The following is a 20,148-nucleotide window of genomic DNA, read 5'->3' on the forward strand; positions in this document are numbered from 1 at the left end:
GACATGCAGGATCTTAGTTCCCCAGCCAGGGATTGAACCCATGCCCCCTGCATTGGGAGCGTGGAGTCTTAACCACTGGACTGCCAGGGAAGTCCTGAGGGAGATTAGTTTTAACTATGTGGACTAAAAAAAATGCACAACCTAAAAGTTGAGAATTATGTTTTATTTGGTGGACATCCTGAGGTGATAACTCTGAGGGACCGTTCCAGAGAGGTCAGGGAGGAGCCAGATATATAGGAGTTTTTGCAAAAAAGAACAAGTAGTCTGAACATCAAAAGATTACTGTTCATTAAAGAAAAAACAGACATCTCAAATTAATGAATTTAGCACTTTCGTATGGGAAAGATGCAAGGGTCTGGCTCATTGACATCATTCCTTTTTAAAATTTTATTTATTTATCTATTTATGGCTGTGTTGGGTCTTCGTTTCTGTGTGAGGGCTTTCTCTAGTTGCGGCAAGCGGGGACCACTCTTCATCGCGGTGCGCGGGCCTCTCACTGTTGCGGCCTCTCTTGTTGTCGAGCACAGGCTCCAGACGCGCAGGCTCAGTAGCTGTGGCTCACGGGCCCAGTTGCTCTGCGGCATGTGGTATCTTCCCAGACCAGGACTCAAACCCGTGTCCCCTGCATCGGCAGGCAGATTCTCAACCACTGCGCCACCAGGGAAGCACGACATCATTCCTTGGTATGCACCGTAGCTATCTAGGGACCCTATCCTGTTTTGAGTTCCCTCAGCGTGCACAGTCATGGAACTGCAGTGGCTGCTGGCTTGATGGCCCTGACATCCTTTGTTTACTGATGTGACAGGCAACACTCTTCATCTACAACTACAATAATCTGTGTTTTTCATGGGAATGTATTATGTTTGTAATTTTAATTAAATTTCAAAAATGTAAATGCAAACACTCTTGGGAGACGTGACACACACAGAGTAAAAGCAAAACAAAGAAAAGGACAAGGTTCCTAGATGCTCCAACATTATTCCCCAGACACCCCTCTGCAGGTGAAAGGAAGCAGCTTTCATTACTGCTTTGTTTCCATGGTGACGGTTCCTGGGGGCAAAGATCATTTGAAAGTTTGTAGGAAGTCCATTATTTTCCAGACTGCTTCAGAAAAACTCCAGCATGGGATGTGCCCGCAAGACCAGGAGGCTTCTCCAGCTCAGCAGAAGCAGACAGGAAAGGCAGTTGTCAGGGTCAGTGGTTGTTCATGACCTGGAGCTGGGTCTAATCCCACAAATCTGATAGGATTGTAAATGCCAATCACACCCCAAGGCCAAGTTGATGCACTTGGGGGATAGAAATTCCGTGGCTAAGGGCCAAGCACTTGACTTTTCCCACACCCTAGGTTTCAAGTCTTCATCTATCAGCGACACATCCTTTTCAGAACCCTGGATAACATTCCTGAGTTGGTCCTGGAATTCCAAGAGCGCTGTATCAGAACTTGCTCTATAAGTACTTTCTCGTTTTATTTTTACTTGACCTTCAAGAGAATTTTTCTCCTTTTATCTAACCCTGAAAGAAAGAAAACAAGATTTGGAGTCCCTCCCTTCTCCCTCCCTCCAGCCTGCCCTGCAAGCAGGGGTGGCAGACAACAGCTTCTCTCCCGGTTGGTGGGGGAAATTGACATCTAGTGGGCAGATCTCGAGATTAGAGACTTCTGGGCAGACAGGCAGAAGGAGAGTTGGAGTCTGCGAACACTGGTCTTTTGTAGATCCAGTCGGCTGCTGGGGATGAAATGGCCTCTTTGCAGGCTGGGAGGTGTGTGAGTCTGTTTTAAGTGTCAGCTTTATCAGCTCTCTGCTTCCTAGCTGGTCACCATTGATATAAAGAGAGAATTTAACTAGGAAGAGCATGCGTGAGCATTTAGGGGCATGCTGCAGAACGTTTCAATGTCATCATCCTATTTAATCCTCCAGCTCTCTCCGCAAAGCATCCAGGGTCCAGGGGTGAGTGGGCCCAGATGGGTGCAGGACTCAGCTGACAGGAGGCCGAGGCGGGATTTGAAGGCAGGTCTTCCCGAGCCCCAGCTGGGGCGCTCACCACCCCTCCTTGCTGCCAGACCGCCCGGGAGTGGCTGGAAGCTGGCTGCCTTCACACTGTGCCCGCCTGCTGCTGGAAGTGTGGCCCTGAAGGTGAGGTTCCCGCTGACTGGGACGTTACCCAGAATGTTTACACAGTGGTCCATATCAGTGTAGACTCCTGTGCCAGGCTAGAGCCTGGCAGGTCCCACCTTGTCCAGGCTGAGTCCTGGGTGTGATGTTGGGAAAGAACCTGGGACTTCCCGAATTCTTCTCCTGCCCTTGGCCTGGCTGCCGGAGAGTTTGGGGCCCCGGGGTGCTGGCTTTCTGAGCAGAATGAGGGAGGGACCCAGAGACCCAGTGCCTAGCTTGGTCCCTCTGTGGTGGCTGCAGAAGGGCCCGTCCTGCTGGTACGTCCAACACACCAGCCCCGTCTCCCCAAGGGGCGCGGTGGACACAGGCAGTACCCTGGCTCTATCAGAGCGGGCTCTGCCGTGCCCTGACCGTGTCACTGCCTGTGGAGCTTTCTGGAGAGATGGATCACACCTGATGTGTTTTGGTGCAAGAACTACTCTCTCACCAGCTCAGTGCCCTGAAACCTGATGGCCCAGCTCTGGAGGTGATTCACTGAAGAACAGCCGTTTGGCTCTATTGCCTCCTTCCCAGGTGTCCACGGCATGTCCTGGGCGGCCAATCAGGCTTGTGGACAGAAGCGCTGGCTTCCCAGCTTGGCACATGCTTAGGCAGCCCCTTCCCCCTTGTAGGAATTCTCGACAGGGACCAGGATGTGTTGGGGGTTCGGGTTGTGTAAGTGGATTTGGAGAAATTTTGATGAGGTAGCACTGACTTGGATAAAGCGCTTACATTGAAACCACTGCTGGCTTTAACATGGGAAAAGGCTAAAACTTAGGTTCAAACTGGTCCCCTTTGGTGGGTGGTAAGTTATCTCTGTTTGCCCTCAAGGCCTGAAATCTGGAAGAACATGAGAGCACAGGGATGAGGTCAAACATCTGCAGGAATTAAAACCAATCACACACACACACACACACACACACACACACACACACACATGTATCTGGGGACAATGTGGGGAACAGCTCAAATCCCATCAGTGACATCTGGGCCGACCTCAAGGGGCGGCAGAGATTTCAGGATGACTCTTGCTGTTGGAGGGGCCTGGTGGGCGTATAAACGGGTCACTCAGAGGCCGGCCTGGCTCTGGACCCCTAGCCTCTGGTCCATTTGTCGGGTAAATCTGTGCCGTCAGGTGGATGAGTTGGGGTCGAAAGGGATGGAGGGGCTGAAAAAGCCCTCATCCGGCCTGAAGAGCCCCGTAGCCATCCAGCCAGGGGCAACCTCTGTCATCAGCTACCTTTGTGTCTTGGGATCACCACGCCTCCTTTCTGCTTTACAGATAAGCAGCGTTACCTGTGATTTGCCATCCGAGTGCTGCTGAGTGACAACCACAGTTTGTAGTGTGTGTTTGGGACAAAAAAGCCTGTCCGGAGCGGGTCAGCTGCTTTTCCTGGGGAAAGCCATTTGGGATTTTGACATTCAGATCACAGTTGTGGCCGTGAAAGGGACTGAGGGCGGAGAGGTTAAATGTGCTGCAGTGGGAATCTTTCCTCCGAGGTTTGCCCGAGGCCGAGGCCGGGCCTCCCCAGGGCAGGCCTGTCTGTCCTGTGTGTCCCTCATGGGCTGTGTGTGGCGCTCCTGTCCAGGACCCCAGCCACGGCCTAGAATGGGAGGGGGGACCCACCGAGCTCACCCTACTCCTCCCACTGTTTTAGTTCCTCCTTTTGCCATTTTCATACGCATCCACCCTTTTTCTTATTTTCCTAATAATTTTGATGATGAAGTCGTTTAAACATACAGAAGATCACACATGATACTAAAACACACATCATGAGCTCCGTCAGATCTCATCCTTTTGTCATTTTGCTTTAAGAAATGAAAAGTTGCCAGAGGTTGAGCCCCTCTACCTGTGCTCACCTCCATCCACTTCTCTTCCTGAGGTTTAGGATGATAACCCTGCACTGCATCTTGGAGTTGTCTTTATTTATTTATTTTTGTTTGCGGTACGTGGGCCTCTCACTGTTGTGGCCTCTCCCGTTGCGGAGCACAGGCTCTGGACGCGCAGGTTCAGTGGCCATGGCTCACGGGCCCAGCCGCTCCGTGGCATGTGGGATCTTCCTGGACCGGGGCACGAACCCATGTCCCCTGCATCGGCAGGCAGACTCCTAACCACTGCGCCACCAGGGAAGCCCTGGAGTTGTCTTTATTTATGTGTATATCTACAAACCCTCAATAGTACAATTTTGCCTGGCTTTAAACCTCATATACTGAATGTAATCCTTTTCAACCTTTTTTGTTTTTGCTTTTATGAAAACTTGTTTGAGCTTTTATGTCTATATATATGTCTATATATATGTGTTGATCCGTATAATCTGGTTCATTAATTTTAACTGCCACGTAGTATCCTGTCCCTCCATTTATCCATTCTCCAATTGATGGACATTTAGGTGCTTATAATTTGGTTTTCTTACAAATGGCGGTACAGCCAATATTCTTCTCAAGGTCTCCCTGCACCCACATGCATGAGTTTCTCTCGTATGTAGTACGTATGCAGGTCTGTGTATCTCCAGCTCTACAAGAAACTGCACATCACTCTCCAAAGTGCTCTCCAAACACGTGAGGGTTTGTTTTCCCATGTCCTCGAGTATTTGGCATTGTCAGACTTTTTAATTTGTGCCACTGGACTGTGTGTAAAAGATCTCCTGGTCTTCTCTCCCAAGGCCCCAGTGCTTCCAGAAGCTCCACCTACAGCCTGCACCCCAGTCACACACAAAGGGGATGGACTTGGCTGGTCTCCTGTCTCCTGACCTCTAAGTATTGGGAGTGCACAGAGCTGTTTGCTAGGGCCCCTTCTCTAACTTCCCCGCTCCCTTAGGTAATCTCTCCTTGTCACAAGACTTTGAAACACTAACACCTATTCCAGTGACTTCCAAGTGTACAGGTTGTTCCACCCTTAATATCAAAAGCCACTTAATACATTTAATTGATGGCCAATAAGCAACTCAGTTAAAACTTAACCTGTGCAGTGTCCAGCTTGATTTCTTCCTCAAATCTAATCCTTCCCCATTTTTTTCCCATCTCAGTCAAGGGCACTGTCATCTCGCTAATTGCTCAAGCCAACAACTTAGGAGTTGTCCTTGATTCTTCTCTTTCCCCACTGCCACGTTCAGCCCATCAACTTATATTAATTTCCGTGTCCAGTTGTTCCTGGATTTCCCCCCTTCTTTCTAATTCCACGGCTACCACTTTGACCAAAGCCACCATCACCTCTTGGCTGGACCATTGCAGTTGCCTCCTAACTAGTTTTGCTGCTTCTCCTTACAAACCGTCTCTAACCCACAGCCAAGGGGATCTTTTTAGAACATAAAACAGGTAAAATGCCATTCCCCCACTAAAGCCCTCCAATGGTTCTCAGTTGAAAACTCAAATCCAAGGGTACCATGATCTAGAAGGCGGACAAGGTCTGGTCGCAGGCAGACTGCACCCTTCCACCTGCCTCCCTAACCTCTGGGACTCTGTGTGGATGGCTCTTCCCTTGATCTTTTCATGGCTCCCTTGTCATTCAGGGCTCCGTCACTTCCTGGAAGACCTGTCCTGACCATCCCGCCATAGCTAAGGTGGCCCTTTAGCTGCTCCCTACAGCATCACGTGACTCTCTTTTCATTCTGGAATGTCTCAGTGCTCAGTGCTCTGGTCTGTGTCCCACCAGAATATCATCTCCGTGAGGACTGTCAATCCTGCTCTACACTTGCAGGGCATGGCAGGAAGTGGGTAGCCATAAGGTTATGAATGAATGAATGAATAGATGGACGTCAACATTTTGGAACAGTCTCTAGGCTCAAAATGAAATTTCTCCCAGAGTCTGGGTGGGATGAAAGCTGCCTGAGGCAAGACACCTGTCTTTAGCCAAAACAGTGATTCTCAAGCATTTTATAAATCCCAGGACCCCTTCACATTGTTAAAAATTATGAAGGGCCCCACAAACAGCTTGTGTTCATGTGTATTATATCTACAGGTACCTGCTGTACCGTAAGTCCCCTACATACGAACCTTCAAGTTGCGAACTTTCAAAGATGCAAACGTGCATTCGCACGTCCAATCACATAAGTTAGTTCACGTGTCTGGCGTACATTGTCCCACGCGTGCATCCTCTACAAGTGGATGTGCTTTTGTGTACTTTACAGTACTGTATAGAGTACAGTAGTACAGTATCTTTATTTCAAGCCCAGGATGTCCGGAAGCAAGCGTAAAAGCAGCGGTATATAGCCAACTGTGTTAGTTGGGTACCTAGGCTAACTTTGTTGGACTTAGCGAACAAATTGGACTTACGAACACGCTCTCGGAATGGAACTCGTTCGTATGTAGCGGACTTGCTGTATTACGAAATAAATGAAGAAAAAATTTTAAATATTTATTTTAAAACAGTAATCGATTACATATTGACATAAGTAACATTTATGTGAAACAGTTAACTACATTTTAAAAAAATGGATGAGCAGTGACACTTTGAGAGTCTCTGTTCCACACGTGCAGAGCCGGGTTAGCACCAGTGAAGATGCTTTTGAATGAACAGATGGGGGTGCTCAAGAATTCACACCAAACTTCAGGGTCAGATGTAGCCTCTTCCAGGCATGTGGGCGGGGAATGCGAGCCCACACACGTCTTTTCCAAGACGAGGACTCATTTGCCCATCTCTTCCCCCTGTGGCTCCCTGACTGCCCACTCACCTGCTCCCAGCCCCACACAACCCCCTCTCTTCCCTTTCCCCTAACAATCTTCTCATCAAAAAAAAAAAAAAAAAAAGAAAGAAAGAAAGCAAAGAATAAGACGAGAAATAAATTTAAAGTCATTGGAAACTGATTTGCCAAGTGTATATATCTTTGAAATAGGCTTCTGTAACCAGAATAAGGATGGTATACGTTTTAACCCAGAGCATCCTTTAGGTGTTTTCACTTTGGCAATATGAATTTTGAGGCCTGGTTTTGCCAAGATTTACCTATTCCTCTTTGTAGTCATGTTGAGAAGCCAAACTGGGTGTCAATATTTTTTTCTTAGGGTGATACTGAAACCTATGTTCTTCCTCTTTCTAAGAAGCTGCTCCCTCCCTCTCTATTCCCCCCCGCCCCGCCCCGCCCCCAGCTGGGTAAAGGAAATTCACAAAGCCAGGATTTAAAAAAAAAAAAAAAAAAGGTGGTCATCTCTGTGCTCCTATTGCAGCGGCTGAAGCTGCCCAGCTCTGCACACGCCTCTTCCACTTCCTGACGTCACACTATTTTTGTCTTTGAATAGCTCATTGACACAATCGTCTCGGAGATTGGAGAACTGAAACAGGAGATGGTGCAGACAGATGTCAGCCTGGAAAATGGCCTGGGACCCACAGAAGCCCACAGGTGACCGAGGCGATTAGGCGTCGGGCGCGTGATGGGGGCGACGTGAGCCTGTTAGCCACGAGGACTGCCGTTCCGGTCACCCCTCAGGTTTGGGAGCTGGGGGTGTGGTAGCCGCTCCAGAAGAAGCTCTCTGTAGGAGGTGGGAGTGGCCTAGGAACCAGTTGTCCGGGTTCCCGGTAATCCCTGTGAAGGCACTTGAATTTTACACCTTCTCCATTCCTCCTGGCATCAGAACCTGGAAAGCTAAAGTTCTGTCTGTCACATCCACCTACTCGCAATGATGGAAACAGTAACGCAGTGGAATCCTCCGTGTGCAAAATAGAATTCAGTGTAGCCCGTGTCAGTCTCCAGAAGGTTTAAAGGGAGCACTAAAGAGGATGGACTCGTTTTGCATTCTCAGGTCAGAAAAAACCCCAGCCCCTTCCGTGGCCCTTAGCCTGAAATGCGATCCAGCCCAGCGTGTTGGAAATCAGATGTGGTTGTGAGCTATTAAGGAAGGCACTGGTTAGATGTGTTACAATGTGTTCACACTGCACGTGGTCTAGGTAGGTAGTCAGGGACGGGCTTTTTCTGCAGAATGGGGGTGCAGAGGTCGGGGTGGGGGGCAGGCTGGAGGAGATCCCCCAAACCTCTTCCAGCTCTTGGAGGCTCTAGTTCATTTCTAGCAAGGGCAACAGAGCATAAGCAGTACAAAAACGGCATGGACACTTGGTGCCCCGGAGGCCAGATTCCTTAACAGCTTCCCCCTTTTCTCGGGAAATGGAGTCGAGGTTGCCTGGTGCAGGGCAAGGGTGAGATCTGCAGGGTTGGTTTTGCTTGCAAGTCATGAGACTGGGCAGGAGGGGTCCTGCAGAGGCAGGCGAACCGGGTTCTGGTTATCCAGGCAAGTTTCAAACCAGCCAGACTTGTTCCTGCCGTGGAGGAGGGGAGAGCTGGCAGCCCCAGCGAGGCACCCTGCAGCTGGGAGATGGTACTTCCACACCCTGCGTCTCTGGAGAGTTTCCCCCTTAGCTGTGGAAAATTCTCGTGCCTTCCATTTCCTCTCCTTCCTACAAAAACGACGGAGGAAGACCAGGTGGTCCTCGCCGTGGCATTCTGTGATTCCCCTTGATCTCGGTGTGAACAGCTTTGGTGGTTTCATTTTTTTCCCCACAAACTAGACAAATGCACAATGATCTTTGATTAGAGATTTTCTGCTCCATGTTCAGAGTAGTTCAAAACTCCGTGGAACTTTTAGCCAGAGGATCTCTCTTTACCCTTAACATCTCCTTTAAGCTTTTCAAATTTAAGAATGACTGTAAGCATTCCACCATACCTTTTTTTTTTTCCAGGTTAATGTCAGTTATTCTTGAATGCTATGCTGGTTAACGCTGAATTTATGAATTATAAAAGGCGTTTTACTTGTTTTTTTTTAAAAATGGGAATCAGAAAAGTCAAGATTGTCTTTATTTAACGATGTATATGGTGTTTACCACGTGCCAGCCACTGTTCTAAGTGCATTACAGCTGCCAACTCTTTGAATCTCCTAATGACCCTATAAAGGAAAGCTCCGTCATGACCCTCGTTCTGCTGATGTGGGACCCATGTGACATGGAAAAAAAAGCCAGCCTGAGGAGGCTGTGGCTTCTGTGCTGGGGTCTCTCATTGATTGTTTGGAAGCGTGGAACAGTGACTTTGTTTTAATCCCTCCGTTTTGCCCAGCAGAGAAGTCAGGAGAGCCAGATGACGGGGGCAGGGCATGATGAAGAGCGCTCTGAGTTGCTTCCAAAGGGAAGGCAGAGCAGAGCTGTGGTCACAGGGAAACAGCAGGTCAGCCTGGCACCGAGCAGCCCAAAGGGCAGACGAGAGGGAAGGAGAAGGAGTAGGGGTATCAGAGTCGTCTCAGGTGAGACCCCTGTAGAGAGAAGAAGTAATTGCCCGCCCATCCCCCATACCTGGGCTGGGCACGTCCTGGTGGCCGCAGGGAGGCATCGCAGTCGTCTTCCTTGTGGCATCGTCCTCGTCCTCGGTGAGGGTGCCTGTGAGCTGTGATCTAACCTCACCTGCCCCAGACACAGTCATCAGGAAGTGTCGGGGCTTCCTTAGCTTGTGGAATGCGAGGTTAAGTGCCAAGCTGGCGCCCTAGGTTAGGATGCTGTTCCCCACCTGCGGTGGCTTTTGGTTGTTCGTCTGTGGTTAATATTGAGATGAGCTGGAGATCTTTAAACCTTGCCTGGTGTCATGAACCCCTTCTCAGGATATTTTAAATGCATGGTATACAATATGTAGGCTGACAGGGGAAACAGTTGTATTGGGATACAGGGATCAGATTTTGAACATGTGTGATTTCACAGCATAGATACTTCTTTACTGACACGTTGAAAAGCCAAGTGAGGCTGTGGGTCTAGGAACTGCTGTCGTCTGGAAGCAGAGGTGAGCACACAGGGTACTTCTGCGCCTACAGTGAAAGCACCTAGGGCTGCTGCTGGTGACAGAGTCTCAGGGGCTGAGAGAACTACTGGGATTTGTTGCCTGCATTCGAAATGGGAGGAAAGTAATTTCAGAACCAGGTTAGTGAAAGCAGAGACGTCCCTTTCTTCCATCCAGTGGTCAGCTCCCACCTCCTGTCCCCTGCAGGGACACTTGTGGGCTTTGGGGACACCATGCTCCCTGGTTTCCTCTCACCTCACCTGCCACTGCTTCTAGTGTCCTGGCTGGTTCCTCCTGGTCTCCCTGCCCTCCTGACCCTGGAGTACCCAGAGGCCTCTGCACTGTCCCCTTGTCTCTCTGAGTAAGTGCCTTAGTGTCCACATCAGTAAAATGGGGATAATAGCGGAGCTTTACCTCCGAGGTGTTAGGACGACTGAGTCAATAGCTGTAAAGGACTTATTATTAGCACAGTGTTGGCACGTGGTAAGTACAGTATGTTGTCTACAGAGAGATCTCTAGAGTAACTTTGTGTGCGATCTCATCCAGGCTTGTGGCTTTGATCCTATCTATATGTTGGTGATTCCCAACTTGTATCCATCCCTATGCTGGTCCTCTCTTGGAATCCAGATGTTTGCATCCAGCTGCCCACTCGGCCTGACCTTTGGCATCTCAAACTTACAAAGACTGAGACTGAGCCCTCGGTTTCCCTTCACAAACCTGCTTCTTCCCTGGTCTTCCCCATCCCAGTAACCTGCCTCCAGGTGTTTGGGCCTTGCATCAACCCTGATGCCTCTTCTCTCATAACCGCCTTCCCCTCCCCCTCCAGATCCTTGCAGCTCTACTGGTAAGATAGACCCAGGGTCGGACCACCCCTCACCCCCACTGCAGTAGACCCCTGCCTGGTGCCTCTGCTTCATCATCACCGACCCACCTTCTCTGGGCTGTTATCTAAGCAGCAGAGAGGATGCTCTGACTTCAGTTCCTCTGAATCCAAGTCACGGCACTCCCGTTCAAAGCCCTTTAGTAGTTTTCCATTTAAAACCAAAATCCTTCAGCCCTGTGGGATCCGATCCCTCCCCATCCTCACCGGCTCTTCTTACGGTGTCTTCCCCTCCATCTGTCTGCTGCAGCACCCCGGCTCCTGGCCAAGCAGGCTCCTCCCCTCCGGCCTTTGTACCTACTGTTCCCTCTGCCTGGAATGCCTTTCCTCCAGGAAGCAATCACCCATGGACCTTCCCTTCTTCTGTCCCCTTAGCTGGCTTTATCTTTTTTTTTTAAATAAATTTATTTATTTTATTTATTTATTTTTGGCTGTGTTGGGTCTTCGTTGCTGTGCGCGGGCTTTCTCTAGTTGCGGTGAGTGAGGGCTACTCTTCATTGCAGTGCGCGGGCTTCTCATTGCGGTGGCTCCTCTCGTTGCAGAGCACGGGCTCTAGGCCCGTGGGCTTCAGTAGTTGCGGCACGCGGGCTCAGTAGTTGTGACTCACGGGCTCTAGAGCACAGGCTCAGTAGTTGTGGCGCGTGGGCTTAGTTGCTCCGCGGCATGTGGGATCTTCCCAGACCAGGGCTTGAACCCATGTCCCCTGCATTAGCAGGCGGATTCTCAACCACTGCGCCACCAGGGAAGCCCCTGGCTTTATCTTAATTTGTAGAACTTATACAGACCTGACATAGATTCACTTGCCTAATCATGTGTCTTCCGACTCCCAGCACTAGAAAGTAAGCTCTGTGAGAGCAGGGATTTGGTCTGTGTTCAGTGCTGTGTTTTCAGTGCCCAGAATGGTGTCTGGCATATAGCATACAGTCAGTAAATGTTTGGTGAATGGACAAATGACAGATGCCAGCCCCTTGGAATTTCTAAAAGTATTCAAGCACCAGAAGCCTCTTGCAGAAACAAGATGTCACGCTCGTAAAGCAATTAGGGGATCCCAGCTAGTGCGTAAAAAAAAGTTGAAGATGTGTGATAGGCCTTAAGCTTCCTCCCTAGCAAAGCAGAGGGAGGGCCCAGAGCCCCTTCCCGCTATGTTCCAGCCTTGCTTCCTCCATCAGTTCTGAGTTACAGGCTGTTGTAATGTTTACCAATAAGGGAGCAGCTGATTAGCTGTGCCCCAGGCCCTCTGCTGGTGTTTTATTGAAGAGAAGCTGGGAAGCCCGGAGGAGGATGACGGGTTTCTTGTCGATGTTCTCTCCAAATGCTGCAGCTTATTTCCTCTTCCTCCCCACCCCTTTCCCGCAAAGACTAGAGGATGGGAAAATAAAGGCTTTTTACTTTCCCCTCCTTCCCCCGTGATTTCCCAATCCCTTTTCAGTTGGGGGAAGGGTGTCTCTGGGCAGGCACGTCACCAGTGCTCCACCCGCATCCCCACCTGGACTCATCACCTCTGGACTGAGGCCCATCTCTAAAGATCCCTTTGTTCTCAGGTAGAAAGAGGGATCCAGCAAAACACCTTCACACAAAGAGGCTCCGGCTGGGTGTGCAGGCCCCCTGGGGATCCCGGCTGGACCAGGTCATGATGGCTGTCACTGCCCCTCTGCACCGTCTTGTCCTCCTTTACCCCCCTCATTCCTGCTGTCGCCTCACTGGGACACTCCAGCCCAAGTGGATGGCTGGGGGTGCCCAGGCTCCCGAAACTCCACCCCCATCACTCCACCCCCCCGTTCAGACACACAGAATTCAAAACTCCCTTGGCCAGCCCTGCCCAATGCCACGGGGTAGCAGTCGTTCCCCACCACTGGCCACTTCTGGAAGGGTCCGTGTCCCTGGGGACGTTGCAAGCTTCTTAGCAGCTGTGCAACAGTATTGATAGCAAAACCACAAGACACTCAGACTGCCCGCCCCGGTACAGCCCTTCACTTCTTCGCTTGGCTAGAAGTTGGAACACGAGATTGGAAGAGGAGAGTGGTGGCTTACAGTCTGGGGAAGAGGCACAACCAGGGCCTGTTAGCCGCCCTGTGGCTTCTGAATGAAACCCTCTCGCATTTAGTGCTGCATTTCAGAAAGTCCCACCAGAGTAAAACAAGATGAAGAAAAAGCACACACATCAGTTCGCAGTTAGATGAGTTGTCACAAAGTAAGCAGCACCCAGATCAAGACACAACATTCTCAGTGCCCCCCAGGGGCTCCCTTCTAAACACTGCACGGCAAGGTAACCACCTTCTATTGCCGTCGATCAGTTTTGCCTGTGTTTGAACTTTCTATGACTGGAATCATACAGCATGTATTCCGTTCTGCGACTACAACACAAGTTGTGTATCCATTCTACTGTTGATGGATATTTGCGTTGTTTCCAGCGTGGGACTATTTTGAATCATGCTGCGGTGAACATTCTTTTGCATGTCTTTTGGGGAACACATGTGACATGCTTCAATTAGGGGTATGGGAGTGAATTGTTGGGTTGTAGGATGCTTATATATTCAACATTAGTAAACGGTGCCCAAGAGTTTTCCAAAGTCATTTTGTCAATTTGCACTTCCACCGACAGTGTGTGGGAGTTCTGAATGCTCTGTTCTCATCTATACTTGCTATCGGCTACTTTTTCAATCTAGCCATTTGGATGGATGTGTGAGTATAGAGCTTCTGAAACCATGACGGATGAAGGCAGGTGTGATTACCTGTATGTTGTGACTCAGTGCTTATCTCAATGCTGTGGGAGTCAGGAATTGGGGACTCTCCAGTTTTTCTGTTTTGTTTTGTTTTTTATTTTAGTTCTGGCTGCGTTGGGTCTTCATTGCTGCACGTGGGCTTTCTCTAGTTGCAGCGAGCAGGGGCTACTCTTTGTTGTGGTGCGTGGGCTTCTCATTGCGTTGGCCTCTCTTATTGAGGAGCATGGGCTCTAGGCATGCAGGCTCAGTAGTTATGACACATGGGCTCAGTAGTTGTGGCTTGCGGGCTCTAGAGCACAGGCTCAGTAGTTGTGGCGCACGGGCTTAGTTGCTCCGTGGCATGTGGGATCCTCCCAGACCAGGGCTCGAACCCGTGTCCCCTGCACTGGCAGGCAGATTCTTAACCACTGAGCCACCAGGGAAGCCCTGACTCTCCAGTTTTAACAGAGCATCCTTTTACCATTTTCATATGTCTAGATTCAAGGCTAAAGTCCCGGGGATTTCTGAGCTGACAGCCAATTCATTGGGTGATATTTATGAAACCTGTGAAGTTATGGAAAGGATTACTTGGGGGAGGGGATGAAAAGAGACAATAATCCAGAAATAATGAGGAAAAATATGTACCTTTTATTATTTCTATTTCTGCTTATGAATCTTAGATCATAAACTTGCAGCAGAAAAGAACTGCCAACAAAATTCTCTCCATCTCTTAGCTTCTTTTCCTTTACTTTGCTCAGTACTTACATGCAGAAATATTTAGCATCACATGAATTGATTTGACCAAGGCCATTGGTTGCATCATAACTAAGAACTGAATGTGCCCAAATCTGATACAGCTACTATGGGCGTTTAAATTCTTCTTTTAAACTCAGAATACATCTGCCTTCAATACAGTTTCCCATATTTAATAAATACATGTCCTCAACATCGGTAACTTCAAACACAGAATTTAATGTGACTTCATATTATTCCTTTCCATTTTTTTCTCTTGAAACGTCACATACAGAGTGACTATTCTTCTCTGATTTATGGCTACTTCTGCTCTTCTGAAGATATTGGAGAATGTATTCATGAGGTCATTTGGAAACAAGTTCAAGTCACTGGATGCAAAACTCGCTTTGCATTTTGTCTCCTTGCATAGTGTCTGTGTCGTGTGCAGTGTTAGCCAGCAGAACAAATATTTTCCTCTTTTGCCATATCTGGAAACCTGCCTGTACCTCAGGCCATTCGTTCAGATGCCGTGGCATCTGAGGGCAGGCCACGCCTAGAACCAGCCACACCTGTCAAAAAGGTTGGTTTGCTTCCTGCAGCAGACACAGGAAGCTCACAATAATCATTTGCTACAGAATATTAGGTATGTCTTTCAGTATCTTAGGTCCCTTCTAAAAAATGTTTGCTGTTATCAAAGTTTATGGCTTTGTCTTACACATGATCTATTGCTAAGAATTGTTAATGCACGTTTCCACTAATTCTGATTTGTCAGTGCTTGCCTGTTCACATACTTTCTCAAAGAATATCTGATGGCAAACAGGATAGAGAAGCTCTTTGCTTGGGGTGAAAACAGTTGAAACTCCATTCGTCTGAAACACCCCAAGGGACACCATAGACACAGCCCCTCTTTCCTTCAGTGGAAGCAGGACAGGTGGGGTGCTTTGGAGGGACATAGCTCTGTTCATAATTAGCAGTAACCATTTTGCAGTAAGACATTTACCTATCACGCTCATCGAGGATATTCTTTTTTTTTAATATTTTATATATTTATTTATTTATTTGGCTGTGTCGGGTCTTACTTGCAGCACGCAGATTTTTCGATGACGCATGTGGGATCTTTTGTTGCGGTGCATGGGCTTCTCTCTAGTCGTGGCACATGGGTTCCAGAGCATGTGGGCTCTGTAGTTGTGGCACGTGGGCTCTGTAGTTGAGGCGGTGAGCTCAGTAGTTGTGGTGCACGGGCTTAATTGCCCCGCGGCATGTGGGATCTTAGTTCCCTGACCAGGGATCGAACCTGCATACCCTGCATTGGAAGGAGGATTCTTTACCACTGGGCCACCAGGGAAGTCCCGAGGATATTCTGCTATGACTAGCTTGATCAATTTGCCCCCAGTTCCTTAAGGTGTTTCCTGATTTCAAGGCACCACGAGTGTTTGGAACAGTGGGTCAAGGAATTCTATGAGGATTGACCAACTCTTTGCTCACGCTGTTACCAATGTAGCAACAATTAAGTTCAATTTACAGAAAATATTTCTTGAGTGGGTGCTATTTGCTAAAATACCTATAACTCTTCAGGGGAGCCTGAAGAGTAACCCAACCTAAGGGAGAAAGAATTGTAAACAAGTATAATGTAAACAAGTATAATGGAATGAGGATGTAATAGGGGACTATGCCAGATGTCCTGGGGACCTCGGGGACGATGCAGGTAATTCCAGGTAGGAGGTAGTTTTAGGAAAGATGAGACTCAGCCTTAAAGAATGAGGTGAGCAAGCGTGAGTACAAGTTCCCAAACAGCTGTTTTGCCCATCTTGATTGGAGATATTGGGGAAGGTTTTTAAAAAGAAAATGTAAGATTTCTTTTTTAAAAATTTTTTATTGGAGTATAGTTAATTTTAAATGTTATGTTAGTTTCTGCTGTATAGCAAAGTGAATCAGTTATACATATATCCACTCTTTTAAAAATTATTTTCCCATATAGGTCATTACATAGTGTTGAGAAGAGTTCCCTGTGCTATACAGTAGGTCCTTATTAGTTATCTATTTTACATATAGTAGTGTGTATAAGGATTTCTTTTTTGATTAGCAAAGTAGAACATGTACATTGTGGAGCAAGCACAGTGCAAAAAATAAAAATAAGTATTACCATGAACCACCGCCTGAGATAGAACCACTTCTGATTGCTTGTTGGCTATTTTATTTCTTTGCCTGGGTGCGTATCCTGCCAGTGTTTTCTGTGCATCCAAGTGGTAGATCGTGCATGATTTTCGCTGACTTACGCGGGCGTTTTGGATCATCCTGGAAATGCACAGTGTGTCCTAGAAGTTGATTCCGTCTTCGTCGGGGGGCTGGCGTCCCTGCCCACACTGCACTTGGGCACACAATTTTGACAGTGGCATCCTTTGGAGTTGGATCTATCTCGGTCTTTACAGACCCTGGCTGGCTGCTACATTGGTAGTTGACTCTGCCGCAAAACATCTGCTCAGTTAGATGCAGTGGTGATTTAGTCCAGCTCGGAGACAACAGCGGTGTGACCCAAAGGAGAGCTGCCTTTCTGTGAAACCCCGCACTGGCCGCAGCCCGGGTTCCAGGGTCAGCGGGCGAGACTCAGCCGGCCTGGCCCCTGCTCCTGTTTTCAGCTCCAAGGGTTCCCAGGACAACAGGTTCTTTGTTCCTTTCTTAGTTTTACAGGAACGAGTGGAGGCCCTGCCAGCTCCGGCCCATATCTACCCTTTTCATCTCTCACTGGAGAGATGACGGCAGGAAGTTCCTAAGCAAAAAAAGTCACCAAATCCTTCTCCTCTCGTGAAAATGGCAGGGCCTCCTCCCCGAAGGGGAAATGTTCCCTTTTCTGTGCTGTTCTCTCCAACTGGTCCTCAGTAGATGAAGCCTTTTCACAAAAATCCTCCTACCACGTGCTTTTAGAAATCTTTTTGAGGAAGTTGAGGCCTCCTCCCCTAGAAAGCAGCAGCCCTTGAGGAATAAAGCCCGTGACCCAAAATCTGTTCATCTTTTTCCTTGCAGAGTTTAAGGGTACAAAAAGGCCTTGTGGAATGAAAATATCCATTTTCGTGGTATAGGGAAACTGCACAAGTCAGGACTGGGCCCAGTTCTATCAATTTCTAACGTTTTGACCTCAAAGAAGGAAATAAACTATTCAATAGATGGCCTCTAATTTCCCTGGCAACACAGGCAGTGGTCCTTACAAGAATATCCCATCCCCCAGGCCTCTGCCCATCACTTTTCCCATCGGGTTGGGGGGAGTCAGAGTTTCCTCCACTCACCTGGCTGTTTCTCTGCTATAAACCAAAAAAGGATGGGCTTCCCTGGTGGCTCAGTGGTTGAGAGTCCGCCTGCCAATGCAGGGGACATGGGTTCGTGCCCTGGTCCGGGAGGATCCCGCATGCCGTGGAGCGGCTGGACCTGTGAGCCATGGCCGCTGAGCCTGCGCGTCCGGAGCCTGTGCTCTGCAACGGGAGAGGCCACAGCACTGAGAGGCCCACGTACCGCAAAAAAAAAAAAAAAAATTGGAATTGATCCTTTTGCCAGAAATTTTTATTAGATGGATCTCTTTGGGATGAGCTGTTGTTTTCTCTGTCTCTCTACAGAGGAGTCTTTTTCTGCTAACATCTTTCTAGAACCTATTGATGTCCTGATTCATCTCCCACCAAGCCTGGCATCTTGGCCACTTCTTGGTATTTGGGGTGTGTTTGGATTCCTTTTGATACATCGGCAAGGATCTACTGCTCCAAGAGCAAGGCCAGGGTGGACGCAGGGCTCCGACTTCTGTCTGGTCCTTAATTCTGAAGACAGCTCTGCACTGGCCTCTTGTAGCTGGAAGGCTGAGCCCTCTGGAGGGCCGTGTCCAGGTGCATCTGCCTTGCCATTGCAGCTGGTTGAGGTGACATCATGCGAAGAGGTTCTGTTAGGCTGGGGGGCAGCTGAAGGCCCCACACAGGCCGAACGAGGAAGGGAGGCTCCCTGACAGGGAGGATATGCCTGGAAATTTTGACACAAAAACATCAGGAGAAGTAGCTTTCCATCCTTACTTTTTTCCGTCCGAGGTTGAGGATGGCAAGCACCATAGTCCAGGTTGAGACTCGACCCTGATGTTGGACGGAGAACACCCCAGCTAGAGGCACCTGCCAGGAGCCATCCTCAAGAAGGGTCACATTTTTTTTTTTGGCCGTACCGCGTGGCTTGCAGGATCTTAGTTCCCCGACCAGGGATAGAACCTGGGCCCCCTGCTGTAGAAGCGCAGAGTCCTAACCGCGGAGCTGCCACAGAATTCCCTGTAGAATAGTCTTTGAATAGTCTGGAATGAAAAGACATTGCCTTGTTTCTTTTTCTGAATTTCTAAAAATTAGGAGAGTGTAAGAGACATCCTGGAAACTACTGAACAGAATCTACTCGTAGTTCTCAAGATGCTCCAGGTTCTTCTACTCAGCTCTTTCTGGATTTTGTTTGTTTTAGTAACAGATTCCTTTTTTCCACAAGAATCTGTCTCTAGAGATGGGGAAACTGAGGCTGGAGGACAGGCAGTAATGGGCCCAAGCCTCACGGTTAAAAAGAGTCAACTGAGGCTTTGATCCAGGTCTGACTACAAATGCTCTTCCCCCGAAACTACTGAAGATCATGAGGCTCAGCGGACCCTAGGATTGGGGTCCACATGCCTTCCAAAACATTGCCTCTTGATAGTGCCTCTTTCACCTGTGTGGGAAGTGGGTGGGTTTGATTCTGGGTAAATGAGAATCCATTGACAAATGAATGGTACATCCCCAGGAGGTATGTGCATGAGGCTTCCACTTTGGGTTTTTCCTTTCCTTCACCAAAGGTAGCTTTCCTGCCAGGAGGATCTCCCTGTGCTCAACCAGCTGGGGCACATCCGGCCACTTTGGTTGGAATTCTAAGTCTCATCCCCAGTGGTGGGGAAGGCATTCTGTATTTGGGGGCCTTGATTGGAGAGCTTAGCACCAATGCCCTTTGTCTGACAGGCGTGGAAGTACAATTCTAGACCAAAACTCAGCAATGACTTTTACACCCAAAGTCTACCCCTTGCTGTTCAATGGGAGGCTGGAGGGGGTGTCCATGAGGGAAACACATGAGCAGTGAGGGCAGAGCTGCTAAAAGTTTGGATTTGTCACCCTGGAAGGATCTGGGCTGCTTCTTTTCTCGCCCCAGACCCTGAGATGGCCAGAGGCCAGGGGGCCCTTGCTGGCTGTGGTGATTTTTGCTGCTGTAGGGGAGGAAAACTTTCCTTTCTACCCTCTAGCTTCTATAGTTGATCTAGTAATTAAATTGACATAAGACCTTAACAGGAGAAAAACAAATTTTGTACGTAACGGGGCCCTAAAGGCGTGAAACCCAGAGACGGTCAGGCAAACAAGGCTTCTGTGCCATCCTGAGCTAAGAAAGGGCTCAGGATCTCCTTCAGAGAGGAGAAGACGGTTCATAGGAAGGTGAGAGGAGCAGGTGTTGGTAAACAGGTGTCTGCGATGCAGAGAAGTCTTTCTGTTATGGAAGGTCACCTTTGCCAGTAGCCCTCTTCCTGGCCAGGCCTCTCTCCAAGTTCTTTCAAGCGGTTAAGGGGAAGGTAGCTCTCTCTGAGTCAGTTGGGCTGAGTCTTCAACTTGAAACAATCCACTTGCCAAAGTGGTGTATTTTGGGGTGGCGTATTCTGCTTCCCCTCCCCACCCATTTCCTGGTAAACACAGAGACAAGAACCCTTTGTCTCCTGAGACAGGAACGAGTGGCCAGATTCTATTGTCGGGGCCTGGCTGAGGACAGGCCTGAGTCAGAGGATGTGCAGTGGGGACCCAAGCAGAAGCTATGGAGACCCAGGGTCCCCCACTTCTCTTTGCCCACTGAGCTTCTCCCCTTTCTCCCTCACAAGGAATCAACCTCCTATCCCATCCCTGTCATTCCCAGAGCAGTCATTTATTTCA

General features: G+C 48.8%; 1 protein-coding gene across 4 annotated transcripts in view; it reads left to right on the plus strand.

Annotated features, from left to right (window-relative positions):
- RIN2 (Ras and Rab interactor 2) overlaps nucleotides 1-20,148 on the plus strand; it is a 235,323-nt gene that overhangs the window by 162,163 nt on the left and 53,012 nt on the right. For 3 of the 4 annotated variants that reach the window (XM_082600450.1, XM_082600447.1, XM_082600448.1), the window contains one exon: nucleotides 7,383-7,483. In XM_082600450.1, coding sequence (XP_082456576.1) covers nucleotides 7,383-7,483 — 101 coding nt within the window. Of the gene's footprint in view, nucleotides 1-7,382; nucleotides 7,484-7,530; nucleotides 7,884-20,148 lie in introns of those variants that run through there. The other variant, XM_082600449.1, reaches the window with a different exon arrangement.

This window comes from Mesoplodon mirus, assembly GCF_964341445.2.
Source record: "Mesoplodon mirus genome assembly, chromosome: 15".
In the NCBI taxonomy this organism is placed as follows: domain Eukaryota; kingdom Metazoa; phylum Chordata; class Mammalia; order Artiodactyla; family Ziphiidae; genus Mesoplodon; species Mesoplodon mirus.